At 48.6% G+C, this 20,346-nt stretch overlaps 1 protein-coding gene across 1 annotated transcript in view; it reads right to left on the bottom strand.

Moving 5' to 3' along the window:
* Positions 1 to 18,669, bottom strand: part of PHF12 (PHD finger protein 12) — a 31,579-nt gene extending 12,910 nt beyond the window's left edge. Inside the window, exons 1-6 of the mRNA XM_030231875.2 lie at positions 18,494 to 18,669; positions 18,006 to 18,187; positions 3,865 to 3,937; positions 1,918 to 2,305; positions 1,260 to 1,380; positions 165 to 297 (exon numbers count right to left, since the gene is read on the bottom strand). Coding sequence (XP_030087735.2) covers positions 165 to 297; positions 1,260 to 1,380; positions 1,918 to 2,305; positions 3,865 to 3,937; positions 18,006 to 18,187; positions 18,494 to 18,559 — 963 coding nt within the window. The 5' untranslated portion in view covers positions 18,560 to 18,669. The remainder of the gene's footprint in view (positions 1 to 164; positions 298 to 1,259; positions 1,381 to 1,917; positions 2,306 to 3,864; positions 3,938 to 18,005; positions 18,188 to 18,493) is intronic.
* Between the last annotated feature and the right edge of the window lie 1,677 nt (positions 18,670 to 20,346).

Raw genomic sequence — 20,346 nt, 5'->3', positions numbered from 1 at the left:
ATTCCTTTGGAGAGTGTGTTGCTTGCAGCAGGAGCTTTACAAGCGTTACAGGGAGCAGTAAGAGCTCTGAAGCTGTTTTACATTTGTTGTGCTTTGTCCTTTAATGGACCTGCCAGGTTCCACTCCAGCATCCGGTTACATACTGCAATCATAGTCCTGCTTACCACCACGTGTTCTATGTGATTTGGGCACATCCATCTACCCAGAGGCATGGCAGTAAGTGGTGGCTCCAGACAATCCATGTGGAACAGGAGTGGGCAATAATCACACTGGATTAGAGGTGCCACTCTGCAACTCCTGAGAAGAGAGAGCCAAATCTTATTCCCTGTACAGAGTATAAATAGAACATTCAGGCAAGCTTGGCTGACCACTTCAGTTTATCCTCTACACTGCTGTTTGCACCAAAAAGTAGGATTTCTGATTTGTAACTTGATCTGTATAGACCTTCTTTAAGATCCACTAGAGGCAAAAGCCTTTATTTGAAGCAAAACTCAGAGATCAAAAGGAAATCTCAGATTTAGGTAATTACAAGTTTCCTTAGAGGAATCATGTGTGATGCTGGGACATGTACATCAACAAGATGTTCTCAGAACAAGTCTCAAACTCCAGAAAAACAACTATATCTGAATTCCCAGGCTTTAAAAAAGCCTTTGCTCTATGACAATGTCATCAGTTGTTCTCCACAAAAGCCCACCTGAATCCTCATTCCACTTAGAGAAATTCACTCTGACTGGGTTTCTGAAATAAAGGTTTCATTTTCACTGACATTTTGGATTGGGATTGATCTATGCAATTTTTTATGCAGCATTACAAAACCCATCAGTATTTTGTACTGGTTTTCAGATTTACAATTTCAGCACAATATTCCTATTTGCCCTGGGCTTATAAATCTCTCAGTAGATTTCTATTTCCTAAAGGTCACCTCCTCACACACTTCCTTCACAAACCATAAACAAACATCGCCATTTACCAAACCACCACCACTTCAGCATATTTCTTTGCAGAAAAACAATGAAGACAAGATGGCTCAATCTTGTCAATCTTCAGGCTACATTTCAGAACCCTTTACAGCTGGACCTACACATGCTGTGGTGAACACCTGTTATTTAGCAAAGATTAACATTCTCCCATTTGTTTAGAGGATTGTAAGTAAGTAATGAAGGAGAATGGAAAAGGAAACAGATAATCTGTTTTTAGCAAGAACTTTGCTCCTGTGAAGGCTGCAGTTTCGCTGAATGGCTTCCTGAAAGAACAAGTACCTGTTGCATGTGAAGCAGACCTTCACCGGCAAGGGAACCAAACCATTGTGGTCTAACTCGTGTTGTGCTTTCTTGACATTCTTTCCTGTGGTTTCTTCCTTTCTCCTCCTCTTACTAGTACCTGAAAAGGTAATTTTAAACAGCTTTGTTATCCACATAGCAGAGATTTGCCTTCTGGTAGATACATATAATCATCTCAGAAAAGTCAAAGATTGCTGCTTAAGGAACATCTATCAACCACTAAATCTAGCCTTAAGTGACAGAGACTGTCTTTAAAGGCAGATATATTTCACACTTAGTAATTTCAGTGACACCCTATACATTTAGTCACTACTTTGTTACTATATTATTGCATCATAAATCAAAAATCAAGTATTTTGACAACTGATTCTTTTTCATATTGATGATCTAGTCCAAGGTGAGATCAGCAAGCATCTATCACAAGTTCTGATGAACATGGTGTGTAGTTGCAGTGTCCCCACAGATTTGAAAGGCACCTGCTCCTAGACAGCTGGAGGGGAGGCAGAGGTACCTCTGCTTTCACCAGCCAGCACCACCAGAGCCACAAATGTCACAGAGTCAGGAGGGAAAAGAGGAAAGATGGCAGCAGGATGCAGCTGCAGACATCTTCACTACCAGCAGACAAGGCCCCGCTCACCTGGAAGTGCTGTGGTGCAGGTCAGTTCATTCGGCAGCTGGAACTGCGTTGGGTTCCTTTCCATGGCAGCAGCAATAAGAAGCTCAAAGGGTCGCTTCAGCTGGGGCTGCCCACAGTCCATTTCTGCAATGGCAGAGTCATCATCCACGTCAATTATGTCCTCATCGACATCATTCTGTTCTGAGTTGGGGGTCTCGGTGCTGGCATTGGATGTGGGAGTGCCAGGCCGGCTCGCTCTCCTTTCCAAGATCCTGGCATGCGCATTAGCCCTGATGCTGCTGCTAGACCTGTCCAACAGGTCTGCGTCACTGGTGGGGGAGGTGGTCCTTTTCCCAGATTTGTCCACCAATCCATTTACCTGCCCCAGCTCTTTCTTCTGTTCTCGCTTCTGCACGACATGAATAGGCAGGCTTATCATGGAGGCCACAAACAAAGCACATCAACCTTGACAAATATGCGATTGAAGACAAACAGCATCTGAAAACGCTTGAGCCACGCACTACAACTTCCCCCTTGCAGTCATTAGAGCCTCGATCAAGAACAGTCTGATGGCAGCTAAGGTACAGGTGACAGAACAGCTGAAGAGAACCAAGCATGGGGAAGAACATTACCATGTGTCTCTCTTTTCAGGGTAGCTATACTTGAGTCCAGATCAGGACAACATTTCACAGCATCTAGTCCTAAACATTTGAAAAATCACACACTGTTTACTTTGCTACCAACACTGAGAAACTCCACAGCACACTGTTCACTGTTGATGCACTTTACTAACCCTGGTACTGCATACAAACCCATCAGGGGTTGAGAAGGTCAGCTTGAGAATACAAGCACAACATACTAACAACGCTCTGCTATCTCCTGGTGACAGGAGTCTTGAACAAGGTGCAGCAGAGGAAAACTATAGATTGCCATCACCACAAGATCTATTTTGCAACAGGAGGAGATGCTGCATGGCCTGGGATGGGCAACTGTGCACTGTTCCAGTGCCTGACAGCATCTTCTATGTGGAGGAACCAATCTACTCCATCACTAACATGGTCTGCAAAGGGACCAAAGTGTTTTCAGGCAATTTTTAATATAGAAAAGTTGGGGATTTTCTCCCTCTTTTTACTTTATTATTTGTTTTTCGATTTGTGACCTTCATTTCTATTGTTGGCAGATGGCTGAGCAACACCCTGGAAACATAACAAGGCAATCACTTCAGGAACAAAAGGCTGAGCACACAGTTTTCTTCCAATCTGTTTTGGGTGTCACTTCAAGGGAACAGTTGCTAGATAGCTTGGTGCAGTTTCCAAACCCTCTGCTACGCAGCCCTACGTGGTCACAGCAATAAGATGTTTACATTGTGCAAGACAGCTTCCTGGAGAAAGAGCATCAAGGCAAAAAAAAAAAAAAAAAGACAAGCTACAATATTGCCCAATCATCTCCTTCCCATCCTGTTCAACAGCCCAGGAAATCATAACTCACTGTGATTTCACCCTCTGCTGATGTATAACTGCTGTGAAGTCACTCTTCTAAAAAACACATATTAAGTACAATCAGAGCCCTGATGGCAAAGCTGTATTAACGTGACTCCCGTTCTGCCTGCAGACAGCTAACCTCCTTGAGCACAGGAGCCATTCCCATTTCCTCTGTGCCTCAGCTCTCCCTCCTTTCCAGAAATGGGTGGGGAAGGAAAACAGTTTAAAAGGCACAGACTGACAAGAAGGTATCAGGCACTTCAGTTTTACCTCTTAGTAGTGAGGTTAAAATATCCTAAGGGTCTCACCAAGACCCCTTAAGTTTCTTTAAGTCCTTTCCTAACAAAACCCTTTGCAAACGTGAGCACGAAGAAGCAGCTCTGGTTGTCTAAGTACACATGAAGGGAGAGGCAGGTATAAACCACAGGATTCAGGTTTCAGAGGGCCAGTTGGAAGGGCAGGGATCGTGTCTGTTCTGAGGCTTTACCTTGCGGCGCACGGTGCAGCGGTGGCACATCCACTCCCCCGGAGGCAGCATCTCCTCGCTGAGCGGAGGGTTGCTACAAGAGAAACACAAAGCAAAGCTTTACTGTTATTTACTGTCATTTCTGGAACTCTTCTCACGTACACAGTCAGAGTAGCTCTGCGGTTCCACTCCCAGGCACTTCCTTTAATTTATGGTGAAGCTCCCTAGATTCGCTCTCCCATACATCCACTTAGCCAGACACCTCCAAGAAGCCAGTCTTCCATGACACCCATCTCAGCTCCACGGTTTCAGAGCACTCTCAGACTTGAACAGCAAAGATAAATGGAAGATTCACTGGTGTGCCACACACATACCTCCCCCCTCAACACCACACCTCCTTAAATAACTTGATTACTCCATGTGAGACCATACAGATTCTCATGCAACAAGCACAGTCATACATCCAGGCATTTCCATCCTTGGATTTGCAGCGAGTCCAACTGAATGAGCTGCCATGAGTTCTACCCACCAGCTCCCATGTACTCCATCCCTGGGCACACTTACTTAATGGTAGAAACCACCTTCTATCTTAAGACAACCCAAATACTCTTAAAAGTGTCACCATATCCAGCTTGCCTTGGCTACGAAGCACAGGATACATCCTACTCACATGGATCTGCACTTACTATAAAAGCTGTATCACAGTGAAATGACATTCTCATTTTGATGCTAGAAATAAACCAAAGCAAATTAGACTAAGGAGTAAGGAGGACTATTTTGAGAAACACTTTTCCTCAGTAAAAGGCAGAGCAGCATATGTTAGATGATACACTTTCCTTACAGATCCTACTACTAACTCAAGTACTTTCCAACACCTCTTTATCATTAAGATTTGTTATTTGAGCAAACTGCTGACTGTGGCAGGGAAAATGTACCTGCTGGCAAAACCCAGCCATTTACCATGCAGTGTGGCTTAAGATAATACTTTTAAAAGTTCTCCTGACTTTTGCTAGAGGCAGCTCTTAGTAAGTCTGCTCTCTTGTGCTGAACACATGGATGCACTGCACAGGATCTGGAAGCTCCACTTCCCACTGACTGGGAAACAGATTTCAAGGATCCACTGGGACTGACTGGGTTACAAGGGGATCAAGTACAGTAGCTTGTAAGACTGGCTCTAGAAAGCCACACAAGCATGGGAAGCTAGATGTTGGTTCATGGCAGGAGTCTCTATACTGTTTATTGCACCTACAAATACCAAACCAAATCCGAGTTAAGCTTTCCAGTCTCCAGCCCTGACAAGCCAGGGAGGATAAGATGCATACTTGCTGGCTGGGAAGAGCTGTACTCTGCAGCAAAGGGAGAGGCTGTCTTCCTCAAGAATCTTGCCCCTAGCACAGGGAAATGGCACAGGATCCCAGCCCAGGCTCCCAAGCCTGGACTGTGAAAACAAACACACTTCCTTTGTTTAAACAGAGTCCGGCAAGCCTTGCCCTGAGCTCGCCCTGTGCCAGCACTGCCTCTGCAGGTACTGCAGCCACCCGGGGTCACACTCCCTCTTGCAACACTGTGCCTGGAAGACTGAAGGAAGAACACAGCAAGAATCAAGCTGGTAATAACCTCAGCATTTCTGGTGTCAGGCTCTGGGGAATTCAGCAGAGCCAACACATCTGGCAGCCATTTTGAGGAGGAGTGCAGGGTTTCAGAGGCCTCCGTGTTCCAGGCGCTCCAGAAACGCAGCGCTCTGCATATATGCACTGACATACCTGCAGCTTATGTTTCTCATTTCCTGGAGGGCTTGGATGAACAAGAGATCAGGCTCTAGATGAGAGCACCAAAGCCTCCACTACTGGCTGCTTCACCTCAAATGCTTGGATGAAGCAGTAGCTCCCTGCCCCAAACTAATCTTTTGCTAACAGAAGCAGGGAAGGGAGGGTGGAAGGAGGAGAGTAACAAATGATCCCCCTGTGCTTGCTGCAGCATAAATCCAAGCTGAATCCTAAGGTGCACCCTGCAACAGCTCAGGTTTTACTCTTGCTAGAAAATGAGCTCTTAGATCTGCCTCTGCAGCAAGTATGGATTCATGTGGCTCATTCCCCTCTCCCCTCCCAACACCCCAGGGCAAAAAAACCACAGACTTTGATTTGTTCCTAGTGAAATTTCACCCTCTGAAGCTCCCGACGAGCGTGCCTGAACTGCTGGGAACACGTCTGCCCCATTCCGACTTGCGGCGTGCCAGGGATCCACACGCTGCTAGATGCCTCTGGTTATTTGTTTTAACTGTTACCTCAATCTTACGCATTTTACAATGAAACAATTAATAGCATGGTGAACCCTGAGAGACGCCTGGAAGAGTCAGAACAGGTTTCTTCTGCAAGTGTGTATGTTATTGTCCCATTTGCTGGGTTTGAACCATGAAATCCTACACACGCCGTACTATTAAAGAAGCATTTTAATGAATGCTGCTACCCAAAAGCCTGTGGAAGGAGGGGGAAAGATTCGTTTCAGAGCAGCAGAAAGGTTTTAGTGCTCAGACAAGCCTCCTGAGGTTTTCTGCTCACTGGCAGGGCCTAGCTGCGATAGCAAGTGTATTAAAAGACTGATTCTGCCTCTCCTGGTTAATGAACTGTTCATCAACGCAGCTCACCATGCTAACAAAGACTGATGAAGGCTGCTCCTGCACTGCTGGCCTCGCAGCAAGCAGAGAGCACTGCCTGGGTCTCAGCAGAAAGCCAGGGAAGCGCTAAAGAATGCTGTTTTAATTGACTAGGTATGACCACATTCTTCAACCTTTTACTGTAAGCATAAAAGAAACGGATTTTTAAATCTGAGCAAGATACTTGATCTTCATAAGCAAGGTAAGAATTAGCACTTTGGCAGGAGCACCAGAGCCCTTTTCTCCCTATCTTTCATGGGTTCATTAGCATGCACAGCTCCAGCCGCCAGTGTTTGCTGCCAACAGGACCTGGAATTGTACAGCTCCCACTTTATCTTCAGTTACAACACATCTCCTTTCAACTACACACCAGTCAGTTGCACTTTTCAGTACATTTTCACTAAACCTTCATTTCAGAAAGTTTCCCCTTCTGTCATCACAGACAAGAGTGGTGGCCTCTGCTGTTTACCTGGGGGGTTTGGTGTGACCCAAATCAAACCTGCTCAACAGAATGTGTTTCTGCATTTAAAACAAAGACAGCTCTGAAAAACACAGGCTGACTTAAAAACACCTGGAAGACTCACTCATACAAAGCCTCTGAAAATTAAAATAGATGTTTATCACTGCCTAGTCAAAAACCACTACACTGCCTATGAAGTCACTTGCCATATAATATCTGTCTCGTGGCTTTTTCTCAGATAGTTAACTACCTCCTGAAATTCCTATCAGATGCATTGTCAAACATTGTTCTGCCATGGTCAGAATGCAATGCTCTATCCCTTAAATAAAACTTAAATGGCTATGACAAAATAAAAAAATCTTCAAGAGCATATTAGGAGTTTTTATCAAGCAAACAATAGCATGAAGCCACTTAGCTTTTCAATTTCACACTCTGGGGCTCTCATACATCAGAAGCCTGTTGTCAAGTCTAAACCCTGTAATTACTCCTCACTTTGCTGACCTCAATAAATAGGTAAACAAGTGCTCCAAGGAATGGCACCTTCTCCAATACAAACTGGGTCGTAGCTCTCAAAGGAACCAGTTATAAGCAGACCTGAGGTTATTTACACACTGCATTCCTGGCCATCTTGCGTCAAAGGCACGCTGACACTACTTTTGGACCCACCAGGATACAGCCAGCTACCAGCTGGGATAATGGTGGCAGGAAAACAAACCAGTGCCTGGTGAAGCTTTCTTCAATAACTTCTCTTTCACGTCAGTTGTTTTCAACAATTGGACTTAAATATTTTTTTTCCTGTGCAGCGGAAAAATAGTAACACCATGAAAAAATGTAGGCAAACACATTTTTTTCCTTCTCAGGAAACTTGATTAACTGACCAAGACTCAGTGACAGAATGATAATGAAGGATGCTAGATATGTTTGCCAGATAAGGGAAGAAGGCTTTCAACTCTTCTATGGGACTCCTATTTATCCCTATGATGGATAGAGCTACAGCTGTTCTACCAGCTTCAAAAGAACAAGGCTCCCTGGCTTCCTACAGCAGGGCCTCAATGGCAGCTAAAACAAACCAGGAAACCAACCTCACTGTCAGGGCATTACAAGAGCCCCATTGAGAAACAGGGAAAGTTGCATCACTTACAAATTTAGCTTTTTGGAACATTTTTACTGTGCCCAAGTTACATGCTTCTGCTCACAGCTGCTCCCAAACCCGGCTGGAGGAAGACACCTGGAACCCCAAGCCTCTACCTTAGACAGAAGAAAACCACACCAAACAAACCAACAGCTGTAGTCTGCAGCAAATTCCTCCCCACTGCAACTCCCTTCCCTTCCTCTTTTACTCTTGCAATCAACACAAAGCTCCTGAAGACAGAAGTCAGATTTCAATTACCTCAGAGCTGGTTATTAGGAAGCTATCAGCTCCCTCCTCTCCTCCACTGTTGTTCCTCAAATTATTCAGTGAAGTCTCCAAGTTCTGCTCATTAACATGGATAAATTGTGACACTCAGCCATACAACAATAATCTTCCTGAAAAAGCCAAAGATTTCTCAAGCACCAATGCAGAGACCACCAAACTTCAGATAAGCCCAGCAAAATTTTTGTTCTTTACAGACCTCTAAGCATGACCTGATCACATTAAAACTAACAGTTTCAGCAACTTTCTGGCCTCAATTAGGCTCACACTGTTTATAAGTTATACTTATTTTAAGCCAGCAGCACAATTCACATTAATTACAGAGCATCACCCACTATACTTCTACCTGTGGTGCAACAACTCCTAAAGGAACCTGTGAAAAAAGCTTGACAGCAGGCAGCATAACTTTGTTTACATAGAAGTGAAAGTCTTGAGCATGGACATAAGAAGTTCTAAATTAGCAACATCCAGCAAGGACTCCTGGACACTACCAAACAGGTCAGGACATGATTATCTTGGCTGCCACTATGCAAGGAAGGGAACCAAAATGACTGTTTCACAGGTCACCAATTATCCCATCATCTGGAACGCTGCATGTGCTTAGTGTGCATCTTTCCAACAGCATGGCCAGAGCTGGAAATAAGGGTACAGCAACAGACAGAAAACAGAAGCATGATTAAAACACCATTATATGAGCAGACAGCAAGGAATAAGATGTATCAATGAAAAAAATAAAGGTACACTACACTGTCTACATGATGCTACAAGAGTGGAGGAAGACTTGAACTCTGCAAGGTGTAAGTAGCAGCTTTGCTACTATTTCCTTCACTGTGTGCTTATTTTTACTATCTAGACCTGCAAGTGTGTTCAACTTTTCAAGGGCTTGGCCAGCAGTCCCAGGCTCTGGCAGCAGCACCACTGTGCTCCTAAGATCCAGGTACCATTTCATGAGTGTATCCTAAATTTTGTGAGTATTCTGTGAATTTCAATGCCAATGAACTTATTTACTTGAGTCCATCAAACCACTCCTGCTACTCCCATCTGGGAAAAGAACCTCCTGGAAGCAGGTGTTTATCTACCTTACCTCAGCTCCCTTCCTGCCTTCATTGGGGTCCTACCTCCTCCCTGTGCCCTTGGGCACAGGCAGTCCTGAAGTTTATGGGGAATCAGGGAAGTATCCTCCAAGGCAGAACTTTTTTGCCTCCAACCTGATGAGCAGGAGGGCCCAATAAACAGGATAAGCTGCATGTAAACATGTGATCACCTGATGTAATTAGTTACTTCTATTTATAGAAAGAACCTGGCCCGAAGAGACCATTCTCTAGACAACCTGTTAGTTATTACCCTCATTAATGTCTAACTGACAAAAAATTAAAGGAAGTATTGTTTTTTAAGATACCAGATTTCCACACATAGGTAAACACATACATATATAAAAACAACTATGTATAAAAGAGTGTATAGTACCACCAGAACCACAGTGAGGGTTTTTGATTATTATTTTTTAATTAGTTTGACTGGTTATGAACTCTGATATTTGAGACATATTTGCCTAGGGAACCATCCAGCTTTGTATTTATAAGCAGAAACCATGAAAGTTGATAGAAGAATTGTTGACTTTGAAAAATGTGGGTCAGACACAGAAATTCAGACATTTTGCACATCCTGACTCCTGTTTCTTTCCCAGGCATCACTCATTCCTGTGCTGCAGACAATAGTAACAATAGCCTGAATTCAATGTCCAGGTTCATTATTAAGTGTTCAGGTCTTTATAGCACCATCTTCTTAACAGATTAGAAGTCATCTTCTCAAAGCAGGATGACACATAGGGCAGCATCAGGGAAAAGAAAGGAGGCTGAGGAACAACACAGCCCTGGTGAGAATCACTTCATCCAATTCTGTCTTTAAAGAACAATAAATGAAGAGACATCTCTGGTGGGAAAAGAAAATAATCAAAACACAGGTCTGAGAGGTTTCTGAGAAGTGAACACATTCAGCCCCAGCCATACTGAACGTGTTCAAAGGAGACAGGGGTGAAAGGACAGCAGCAATAAGGTGGAAAAAAGGAAAGCAGCACATCAGAAGAGGATGAAGGGCAGACCCATAAAAGCAAAAGCATGAATTTGTCTTCACACAGGCACAAGTGAAGTGTAATTCTGACATCTACATGTGGACTAGGCTTTCCCAAGAACACTGGGGAAGAGAGAAAAAAGAGCAGAGACAGAAATATCCACTAAAAAAAAAACCAAAACCAACAAAAAATCCTTAGAGCAGGGCATACATTCTTTTCCGCCTTTTCCAGATCACCTCTATATCTTGCTCCTGTTGCTATTCTAGACAGAGATCACTGGGAAGTTCACATGATGCCGTGCCCAAAGTCAGAGGCTGTACAGGCAGGTGTTTCACACCAATCACTAGTGCTTGCCAGAAATTCAGCATGGGGTTTTCAGCCTGCTAAATTGTATCCTCAGGCCAGTGCTTTCTGCAGGGTTCAAAGTCGGTAATCTCCAGCTCCATCTAGTTTGCTTCCAGTGATCGTGCAGAGCAGACGTCAGCAGAAATGGGTTAGAGTTGGGTTCAGGCACTCGATTCCCCCCAGCTGGCTGAGATGCTCTTTGCCTTTTGTGCTCAAGATCTGATACATCAACAGGAAGAATGATTTATAAAACCTTTTTTTTCCCTTTCTCCCCTTCATTTTTGGCTACAGGGAGCATTTACTCCATACCCTAAAAAGGTATGCGATTGCATTACAACTGGTATCTGTCAACCCCTTTATTAAAGGGAAGCTACAACACTATTTTTACTCAGCTTACAGAGTTACTGGATACTGCAGTGTTCCTTCGAGGAAGCTGGGCAGACATCTAGTGAGCAGTGGAGCTGGAGACAGCACAAATCGATTACTATAAGAAGGAAAAGCCAGCTCTGACAATCTGTGTCACAAAAATCACAAGTCTAGCCAGTAACCTGACGTGGCAAGATGCTTTTTGCTTACACTCACTTCTTTCATACCCCTGTAACAAAGCTATGTTATATCCCCAGATACATTTGCATTTTCACAAGTCCAAGAGAACTTCCTGACTGGTTTAAAAAAACAAAATGGGTACATCCTTCTCACATGATTTATATTAGCACTTCCTAAATATTCAGACTGTCACACTTGCTTTCAGGGAGACACACCTCCTTCCTACTCTGGAAGTAGCTGCTCCCTTTCTCCACAGCAAATTCCTGCTCTTTGCTACTAACTCAAGGTTTAAGATAGGCTGCAGAGCACAGGAAAAACTCAAGAACCTGACACCTACCAGTCAGTCAGTCTAGCAACAAAAGCAGTTTAACATCCACGGGTGTGGGTCAATAAACGGAAGAATTTATGTTAGTGTTGAAAAACTGTTTCAGTATCGACGTTACAGCTGAAATTTCAAATTGACTCTGTCTTACACAGGGAAACACAGGAGCTCTCCTCTCTTGCAGGTGTTCCTCACACCACCACAAGAGCACCTACAACCCAAAAAGGCCCTTTTTTGGGGGGTGGGGGGGAAATTCCTGTTCAGTCCTGATTCTTACTAAAAATACACAGTTCTGTCACTGACAACTGCACAGAGGCACTCCCCACGCCGGGGTGTCCTTTACACCCGCGGTAAGAGAAGTACAGCCGGATGTCTGACATGCCAATTACCACCGCTTCCCGTTTACTACCCCACCTAAACAACACCCTGAAATGGAGAGAGACAGAGAGGAAAGAATTATGAGCTTTATAAGATCTTGTGTAATAAACACAGTAGTCCCCCCTTCCCAACTATCAGATCTGCTGGCGGCAGTACAATCTTAACAACACTGAGCTTGTATGTGATAAAAAGACATAAGGCAAGCTAAAGGAAGGTGAATATATTTACAAGATAGTGCCAAGATCTCCATAACAAACAGTCATTAGCAGATTAGTATTATGAATCTAATCCAATTAAGAATTTCCTTTGCAAATGCCTGGAGGAGCTGGAATTCCTCTGGGAAGACCTTTCCATGTTGTGAAAGGCTCCCATGAGTCATGCCTGCAGGCTGACATACCAGGAAAGACCAGCTCTGGAGCAGCAGGAACAAAGCAGCGAACCCCACCTCGAAGCAAACCGCTGCAGCCTCCTGCTCCTGAGGAGTCAACTCAAAAATGGACCTCACAGCGGCACAAAAAAAAAGGATTTCTCAGTTCCACAAGTCGTGGTCAACATAAAACTGGCACTTTCCTAAGCCAAGGTAGGAAACCCCGGAGAAGTCTCCTTGTTCACTCTCTCCCACCGTGCCATTTTAAACAGCCTTGGAACAATGCGGGTGTTTGATGTAACACCAGTCCGTGTAGCAGCCATGCCTTGAAGGCAAAGCCTAAATTAAGTAACTAAACATCCCCCTCCTCAACTTGGAATCCTCGACTTCAGAATCCCAAAGTCTTACTCCCACCACTGCACACTGATGTTGGGACCTGCAGCAGAGACCCACAGCTGAATCCAAATCCCCAATTCTTGCCCACAGCGCTCATGGACAGTTTAACATGAGCAACATCCACACACACAGGTGAGAGTGGTGGTTTGCAAGTCACCCAATCACGAGTTCCTCAAATTCTTACTGTGAATGATTTGCTGAAGCCCTCAGCTGAAGTCCATAGATTTAGGCTGACCTTATCTGCCTTTGCACGGAGAGATTTAGGACAAAATAAGGAGAGTGAAAAATCTTATTGGTACAACGTTGCTGAGCAGAGCTGCCAAGACTGATCATGTTACCACATCTGCAGGCGCACACGCAGTGACCCTCTGCTGCCAGGAACCTAGCCAGGGCAATCACTTCCTCCTGCCTCAGGATCCAGCCGGGGCTGGCCCCAAGGCTCCCAAAATATCAGAGCCAGAGATACATAAAAACAAAAGTTGGGGTTTTTTTTAAAGCACATACTTAAACCAATATTGTTTTAACAAAGTATCGGTTAAGATGGATACATTTAAATGTTGGGAACGGAACAGCTTACTCTGACCTTCAATATGCAATTACATAAACATTAAAGTAGGGGCTCGCCAGTCATTTACTGTTAAAAAAACCCAAACAAACAGAAAGCCTCATAATAAAAACTTCCTTCACTTAAAACTACAAGCTTTTTTCAAGCTGTGATGTAATTCGATGTACTGAAACCCCGTTCCTAGCCACTATCAGGTAGGAAGTTTGCCTCTCCAGCACCTTCCGGGACATGCCCTACTCCTTGCAGCAGGAGATGCCTCAGACCATTCTAAGATTCACCTGAAACATCCCAAGACGACCATTAAGGGAAGGATTAACTGAGACAATAGACTGGCCATTGTTTTTCTCCCCTCACAGACTGAATATTCATGTAAAAACCCAAAGCTAGAACAAATGCCAAAAATAAAGCAGGGCATTTTAGACTGGATAAGGTGAGGAAAGAGTTATCGATGTCCTACCAGCCAACACAACTTTTCTCCATTCTTTGTTCGAAGCACTAAAACAATGTGACTCATAGAAAATACCAAAACTCAGTTTAGCTTCCTCTGCTGCACTTTGCAGCTCTGCCACTCCTGTTCTTCGACACCAGCACTTGGGTGAAGACTGCCAAATCGGAGGGGAAATGAGCCAAACACTGCAAATATAAACACAAGGAGGTGTTGCAAAAAGTCTGATGGAGGTAGCAGGCCCCGGTACGGACACCACACACTTCTCCCAGCACAGCAGTGAAGAAGCCCAGCTACGAGGAACCTTCTTGCTGAGCAGGGCCACAAAACTGGCGGTGTCGTTTACATAACTGGTCAGCTTTAAGGGACTGAGGTCACTCTGCCATGCCAGCAGAGCTGCACAGCCAGCGGCATGAAATTTTACAAGAGGGACTTGAACTGCAGCATTCAGGAAGGTTTGTGCTTTTGGGCTCCTCCAACCAGAAACTCGGGCAGGGAGACTTTAAAAAAAAACAAAAAGAGAGAGAAAAAAAGCAAACACAAAACTGTTCTGTGTTGGTTCTCCCTCCTGTTGTCACTCCCCTCCCCCAGCTTGTTAACTAAACTTTTCCTCTCCCGGGGATCTTTCTAATCCTTCGTAATGAATTTGCAACATCAGTCACTTTGCAAACCCGCTCCAATGTGAATCAAGTTTGCTACAAGCTCAAGAAAACACAGGGAATTCTAACAATCACATTGCCAGGAGGAGGATATAAATGGGAAAGAATAGAAGTAGCACTGGAAAATTGGTTTTCAATCATGTAAAGAAGGAGTGTGCATTGTCCCTGAGGGCCCGGGCTAAGGCAGAACATCAGGATGGAAATGCACTCTGCACTGTTACCCAAAGCAGCAGATTGTGGGCAAACAGCAGAACCAGACACCAACCTCAGAGCTAAAAATCCCACGTCCTGTTTTCAGGAATTACCAGGGACGCAAAAAACCTCTCTCTGTAAATTCAAACCTGAAGAGAGTCACCTGACCGTGATATTAATCCAAGTATGTTGAAACAAAGTATCTGGCAGGGATTTCACACTTTCCTGTATCCCTCCCACCAGGCCAGTTTATCTGCAGCCAGGCTGGAATCCCCTGGCCTCTCAGAGCACCCATAGCAGCTTTACACTGAACTAGGGACTCCAAAATGGAGTTGTGGGAAAAGCTGACACCCCAACAGATGAATTGGGAAGTCACTTCCACCCACGTTAATTCAGGAGAGCAGTTGTTCCACAACGCACCAACACAACTTGATATTTACCACCTCAGATGTGCAACACTATCAGACTCTGAAAGTTTTGGGAATTTTGGCCAAGTGCCTTCTGTTTTCCGCAGACGACAACGGGTTTAAGTGCTAGACTGAAGTTAAGGCAAACTGCTGAAGTTTGAGGGTCACACACCTAGCAAAGCCAACTTCCTCACCACAGGCTTAAACAACTTGATACAGAAGAACCTTCTCTGCACAGGAAGGAGCAACACAAGTTCCTGGGAAGCTGAGCTGGGTTTGTCTCCAGCTGACTGCATGACTTGTGCCAATCACACCCCTGAAAATCCTTTCCTTTTATAATATGGCCTCTCCCATACAACTGTATGGGAGCTGATTACAGCTGTAATCAACTGATCACAAACCTTAGACCAATTAAAAGCTACTTTTTTTGTTATGCAATATTGATAATAAATTTAAGCTGGTACTAAAGCTCACAATAAATATTCAGAGAATAGGTAAGTTGTCGACACAAATCAGTTAGAGTGCTCCAGCAGGGCTACTCAAGTGACTCAAACCAAGCCTTGCATTACAGCTACTATTCTTTAAATAAAAAAAAGGAGGCAGAAAGGAAGTTGCAAGTGCCCAAGTTTATATCCAGAACGGAAGTTTACTTCCAGCAAAATGTAGGAGGTAATGGGAAGACACACGAAAACAAAACCTGAGCATCCCTTTGAGACAACCTAGGTCACCTGAAGGCCATAGCCAAGGGTCCAACAAAGGTTCAGAAGGAGGGAGGCAGAACCAGGCCCAAGCTGGAGGCCTTCAGACAAAGCCTTTCCACACTATGCCACCCAGCAGGTTCTGGGCTGCTGTCAAAGAGATCGCTTGAGAAATCCCAGAAGAGGCAACAAATGGGGTGAAAGAGAGTATTTAGAATTGCACTTTCATTTCTGTTCTGAAGAGTGACTAGTTAGCCAAAGATACATATATTTTTTCTATAATATTTTTATATAAACTCTTATACAATTATAATGCAGCTAACTCAGGTACAGTGAAAGCTTTACAGGTATCTCATTTATCTGGTCGTTTCCCACTCGCTAACTACAAAAACATCACCAAATCAAGCCGTGAAATTTAGGCATGCACAAAGTGGTTTCATTTATGGTCAGACTTAACTAGGATTCAAAGTTAACTCTGCAGCCTTAGGCACAGCTCTTCCATTCCAATATGTGAAGTTTTAGCCATCGCTCCAGCCTGGCTAGGAGAATGCTCAGGATGCACCCGAAAGCAACTACGCCCAGCAGAAGGAAAAAAACCACCCTTAAATTAAAGCTCATCAAGGACACTGGATGAAAAATAATGATAATTACTATCCTGCTAGTAAATATTAGAGGATCTGCACTACCACCACCAGTAGCACTTCCTCAGGGTAGGAGGGATGATGTCATGGCTGCATGCTACAGCATTGTCGGGTTTGCCTGGCTACACGCTGCTAACGGGACACTCCCTACAGAACTGTGACCGCACACTCAGCTCCCCTGCTATCAGCAACCAGTTTAATAAGTGCTCTGAGACCCTCAATTAGCATAGAAATGCAGAATAGCCAGCAAGCAAATGAAAATCAGAAAAAAGCAAGGAAAAAAAAAAAAACAACAGAGGGAGGAAAAAAAAAGCGCAGAGGAGACAGCTGTAACAGGGTGGCAAACAAAGCTCCAAAGCATGAAAGAGAGAAAGGAATGTGGTTAAAAAATCTCCCCTAAGGAAGAATACTCTGTACTCCCAAGCTCCAGCTGTTTGACTTGCCCCGCTCCCTCCTCCACTCCATTATCCACTCTGGCTGTGCTAATTTAACACAAACCGCCCGCCTGTGTCAACTGTTGAAAGGGGGGATTTCAGGATTCATCCAAGCTCCGGGTGCAGAAAAAGGAAAAACTTTGGGGCGGAAAGTTGAGGCGCTTTTGGCGTGGTGTCGCTTTGTGCCGGGAGAGCTGGGGAAGCTGTGAGGGAAGGCAGCAAGAGCCCATCCTGCTGCAGCCTCCAGCACCTCGAGCTCTGCCACCACTTCCACACGCACCTCGATTCCCAGCCGGCAGCCAGATCTGCATGCAGAAAGCTCTGCCTTGATCAACAAAGCCACACAACTCCCAGCAAGAGAACCCGGCAGCCCCCCAGCTCACGGCAGACACCCCCACGGATGAGACAAGCAGGTCGGAAGAGCAAGGAGGAAGGGAAAAAAGGAGGGAAAGGAATAAACCCGGCCAACGTTAAAGTCTGGAGGCCTGGATTTCCACCGGGAAGGTATTTTCACGTTTGAGATACTGTGGGGAGTGTTGCGAGGGTTTGGAAGTCATATATGCAGCCAAAATGGCGCTGAGAATAAAAATATAATTTAAAGGAAGGTCGCCATATTGTAAACAGTGAGGCAGGGAGACACAGAGACAGCAACCTCCATTATTCCCAGCAGCTGCAGCAGCACGGAAGCGCTGGGAACGTCAGGCCTGGTACGGAGACGCCACCAGGGCTTCCCCCTCTCCAGCCAGGGCCCTCAGGATGGTCCCCCGCAAGCCAGGCACCCTTGCAGAGGGGTGAGGAGGGGAAGTTTCCCGCTGGGGAGGGCGAAAGGCCGGGCAGGGGCAGCACCAAGGCAGCCAGGCCGCGCAGCCAGCGGCCTCGCTCCTCCTCCAGGCCTCTCGCCCGCTGCTCAGCACAAAAAGAAAGGAGGAGGGTGGACCCCCCAACCCTCCAGAAAGCAGCCAGGGGAGGGTTCACCTCGGCCGCTGTGGATTAGTCTGAAGAGGGATGGATCCAAGCAGGGTTTGCACCTCCTTTTTGTTCCCGTCTGCTCCAGCCGGCCCCACGTCCCCCCCCCCCCCCCCCCCCTCCCCGGGACCTAACGGGAAGCGGGAGCGGCCGGAGGGAAGGTGCTCTGGGCAGATCCGGAGGGAGAGAGCGCCAAGCCTTACCAGCACTGGAGGTGGAAAGCGGCGGGGCAGTGATCGCAGCACAGCAGATCCCCTCCTTCCTTGCAGCTATCGCAGCTATCGTGGTTAGTGGCCCTGCCACTTCGCCTGGGCTCCTTCTCGGGCCTCCTGCTCTTCTTCTCCCCATCTTCGCTCTTGGGGGGAGCCAGGAGGGCCTGGATTTGCTGCACATGCACACACAGACAGAGCGGGCTCTGAGGGGCTGCACAGACCCTGACCCAGAGCCCTTCTCCCCGTGCCCGCCGGGGGGACAGCGGCCCCGGACCCTCCGGGAAGGGATCGGGGGGGGACAGAGCCCCGGCCGAGCCCGCCCCGTGTCCGGCAGGGCCTCTCCGGGGGCCGGGCGAGCTGCCTCCGTCCCTCCGCACTTCCTTGTAAGGCCACGGGGCTCCGGGGTGGGGGGGTTCCCTCGCCATCTTGCAGCCCCACTGCCCCCCGGTCCGGCCCCCCCGCCGCGTCCCGGGCCTCACCTCCATCAGCCCCCCGGAGGTGTCCAGGTCGTAGACGATCGTCTTGGTCTCCATCTTCTCCCACATTCATCCAGCCCAGGAGCGGCCCCGAGAGCCCCCCCCGGCGAGAGGGAGCGAGGCGGGGACGTGCGGCGGCCCCTCAGCAGCGGCTCCGCGTCGAGGCGGCGGGGGGGGGGCGCGGCGCGGCGGGGGCGGGCGAGCGGCGGGGCCTATCCCACGGGCCGCTGCGGCTTGCGCGTCGTCCTCCTCCTCCTCCAGCCGTGCCCGGGGGCGGCCGCGGGGGGCCCGACGCCCGCTGCCATTGCCGCGCAGGGGGTGGGTGGGTGAGGGAGGGAGGGGGCGGCGGCCCCGCGCCCGCCGCGGCCGCTCACGCACCGCGCACGCCCCGCGCACAGGCGGCGCCGACGCTCCGGGCCCCGCGCGCACGCGCACTCCGCGCCCCCGCCCCGCCCGCCCCGAGCGCATGCGCGCTCCGCGCCGCCTCCCGCGCGCGGACCTGGCGCGGCGGCGGCGGCGGCGGCGGCGGCGGGGGGGCGGCGGGACGCACGCGGAGTAACTGCGCGTGCGCGGAGCACCTCCTCGAGAGACCCCGCCCCTTCTCCGCCCTCTTCTCGCGCAGGCGCGTGGCGGCCGTCACGTTCCAGCGAGTAGGCGGGGCAGAGGGGACGTCAATGACGTAACGGCGCGGGGCGGGGCGGGGCGGCGGGACACGCGCGCGTCGGCAGGGGGCGCGAGGCGAGCGGCGCGCCGGGGTGGCGGGGGCGAGGTCTCTGTTTGTGACGTCACCCAGGCAAGGGCTACGCCTCTTAAAGCGACAGTGCCCTCCCCCGGAGAGCACGGGAGGTGTGGGTGTGGGGGTCGGGATGTCATCGGAGTAGCGGTGAGGTGGGCTCAGGGTCCACGCTGGGGGCGTGTGTGTGGGTATATCCCCGTTCCAAGCTGCCCGGCCCCGCTGAGGAAGACGCCATCGCTTCTTCTAAAACACCAGTTTTTATTAATGAAACAACCAAAAGATGGGGAGGGGGGCGGTGTCCCCTCCAGATCGAGGGGCGGTGGGCGCCGGGGTCACCAGCCCGAGCGGGACGCGGCGGTGGGGGGGGCACAGCCATGCCAGGTGCCCCTGCCCACCCCGTCACTGCGGGTCTGGCCGCGCTAGGGTGCCGGGACGCGCGGGGGGACACGCTGGTGGCGGAAGGGACCCCCCCGGTGAGGGCGAAGCAAGCGGGGGCCGGGGGGACACGCAGCATGCTGGGGACACGGGAGGGACACGTCTCTGCGTGGCGGCGGTGGGAGACACGGGGTTGCGGGGGAACCAGCCCTGTGCTGGGTGGGGGGCGAGGGCGGGGTGGGGGCACCCACATGGCCACCCAAGCCCCTCGCCCACCCCCCGGGGCTTTGTCCCCTCCCAGCTGCAGCCCCGGGGAGCCCTGTCCTTACCTGGGGGTCCCCACAGCGCTGCTCCCCCTGCCTGTGTCACTCCTCCGTCGCAGGGATTGTGGGGGCTGTTCTTTCCCCCCTGCGGGGGGCTGGGGGCACGGATGGGCAGGGTAGGGTCCAGGGACCCTCGCTGGCTCAGGGGCCGGGGGGCAGGATGGGGTCCGGGGACCCTCGCTGGCTCAGCCTCTCATGAGCCCAGTGCGGGGGGCTGGGTGACAGTGGGGCTCGGGCAGAGCCCACGGGGGTCCGGGTAGATCGGGGGTGGCCAGTGCCCAGGTGGGTCCTGCCAAGCGCTCGGCTTGAGTCTCCTTGGGAGAGGTGTTCCCAGCCCGTGCCGGGGGCCGGCGGGCACGGGGGGGCCCGGGAGGGGTGGCTGCAGCGCCCTGCTCCACGCTGCCCACACCTAGATGGACACC

This window comes from Serinus canaria, chromosome 19 (assembly GCF_022539315.1).
Source record: "Serinus canaria isolate serCan28SL12 chromosome 19, serCan2020, whole genome shotgun sequence".
In the NCBI taxonomy this organism is placed as follows: Eukaryota; Metazoa; Chordata; class Aves; order Passeriformes; family Fringillidae; genus Serinus; species Serinus canaria.
Note: the sequence above shows the minus strand (reverse complement) of the source record. Positions and strands in the feature narration are given on the sequence as shown.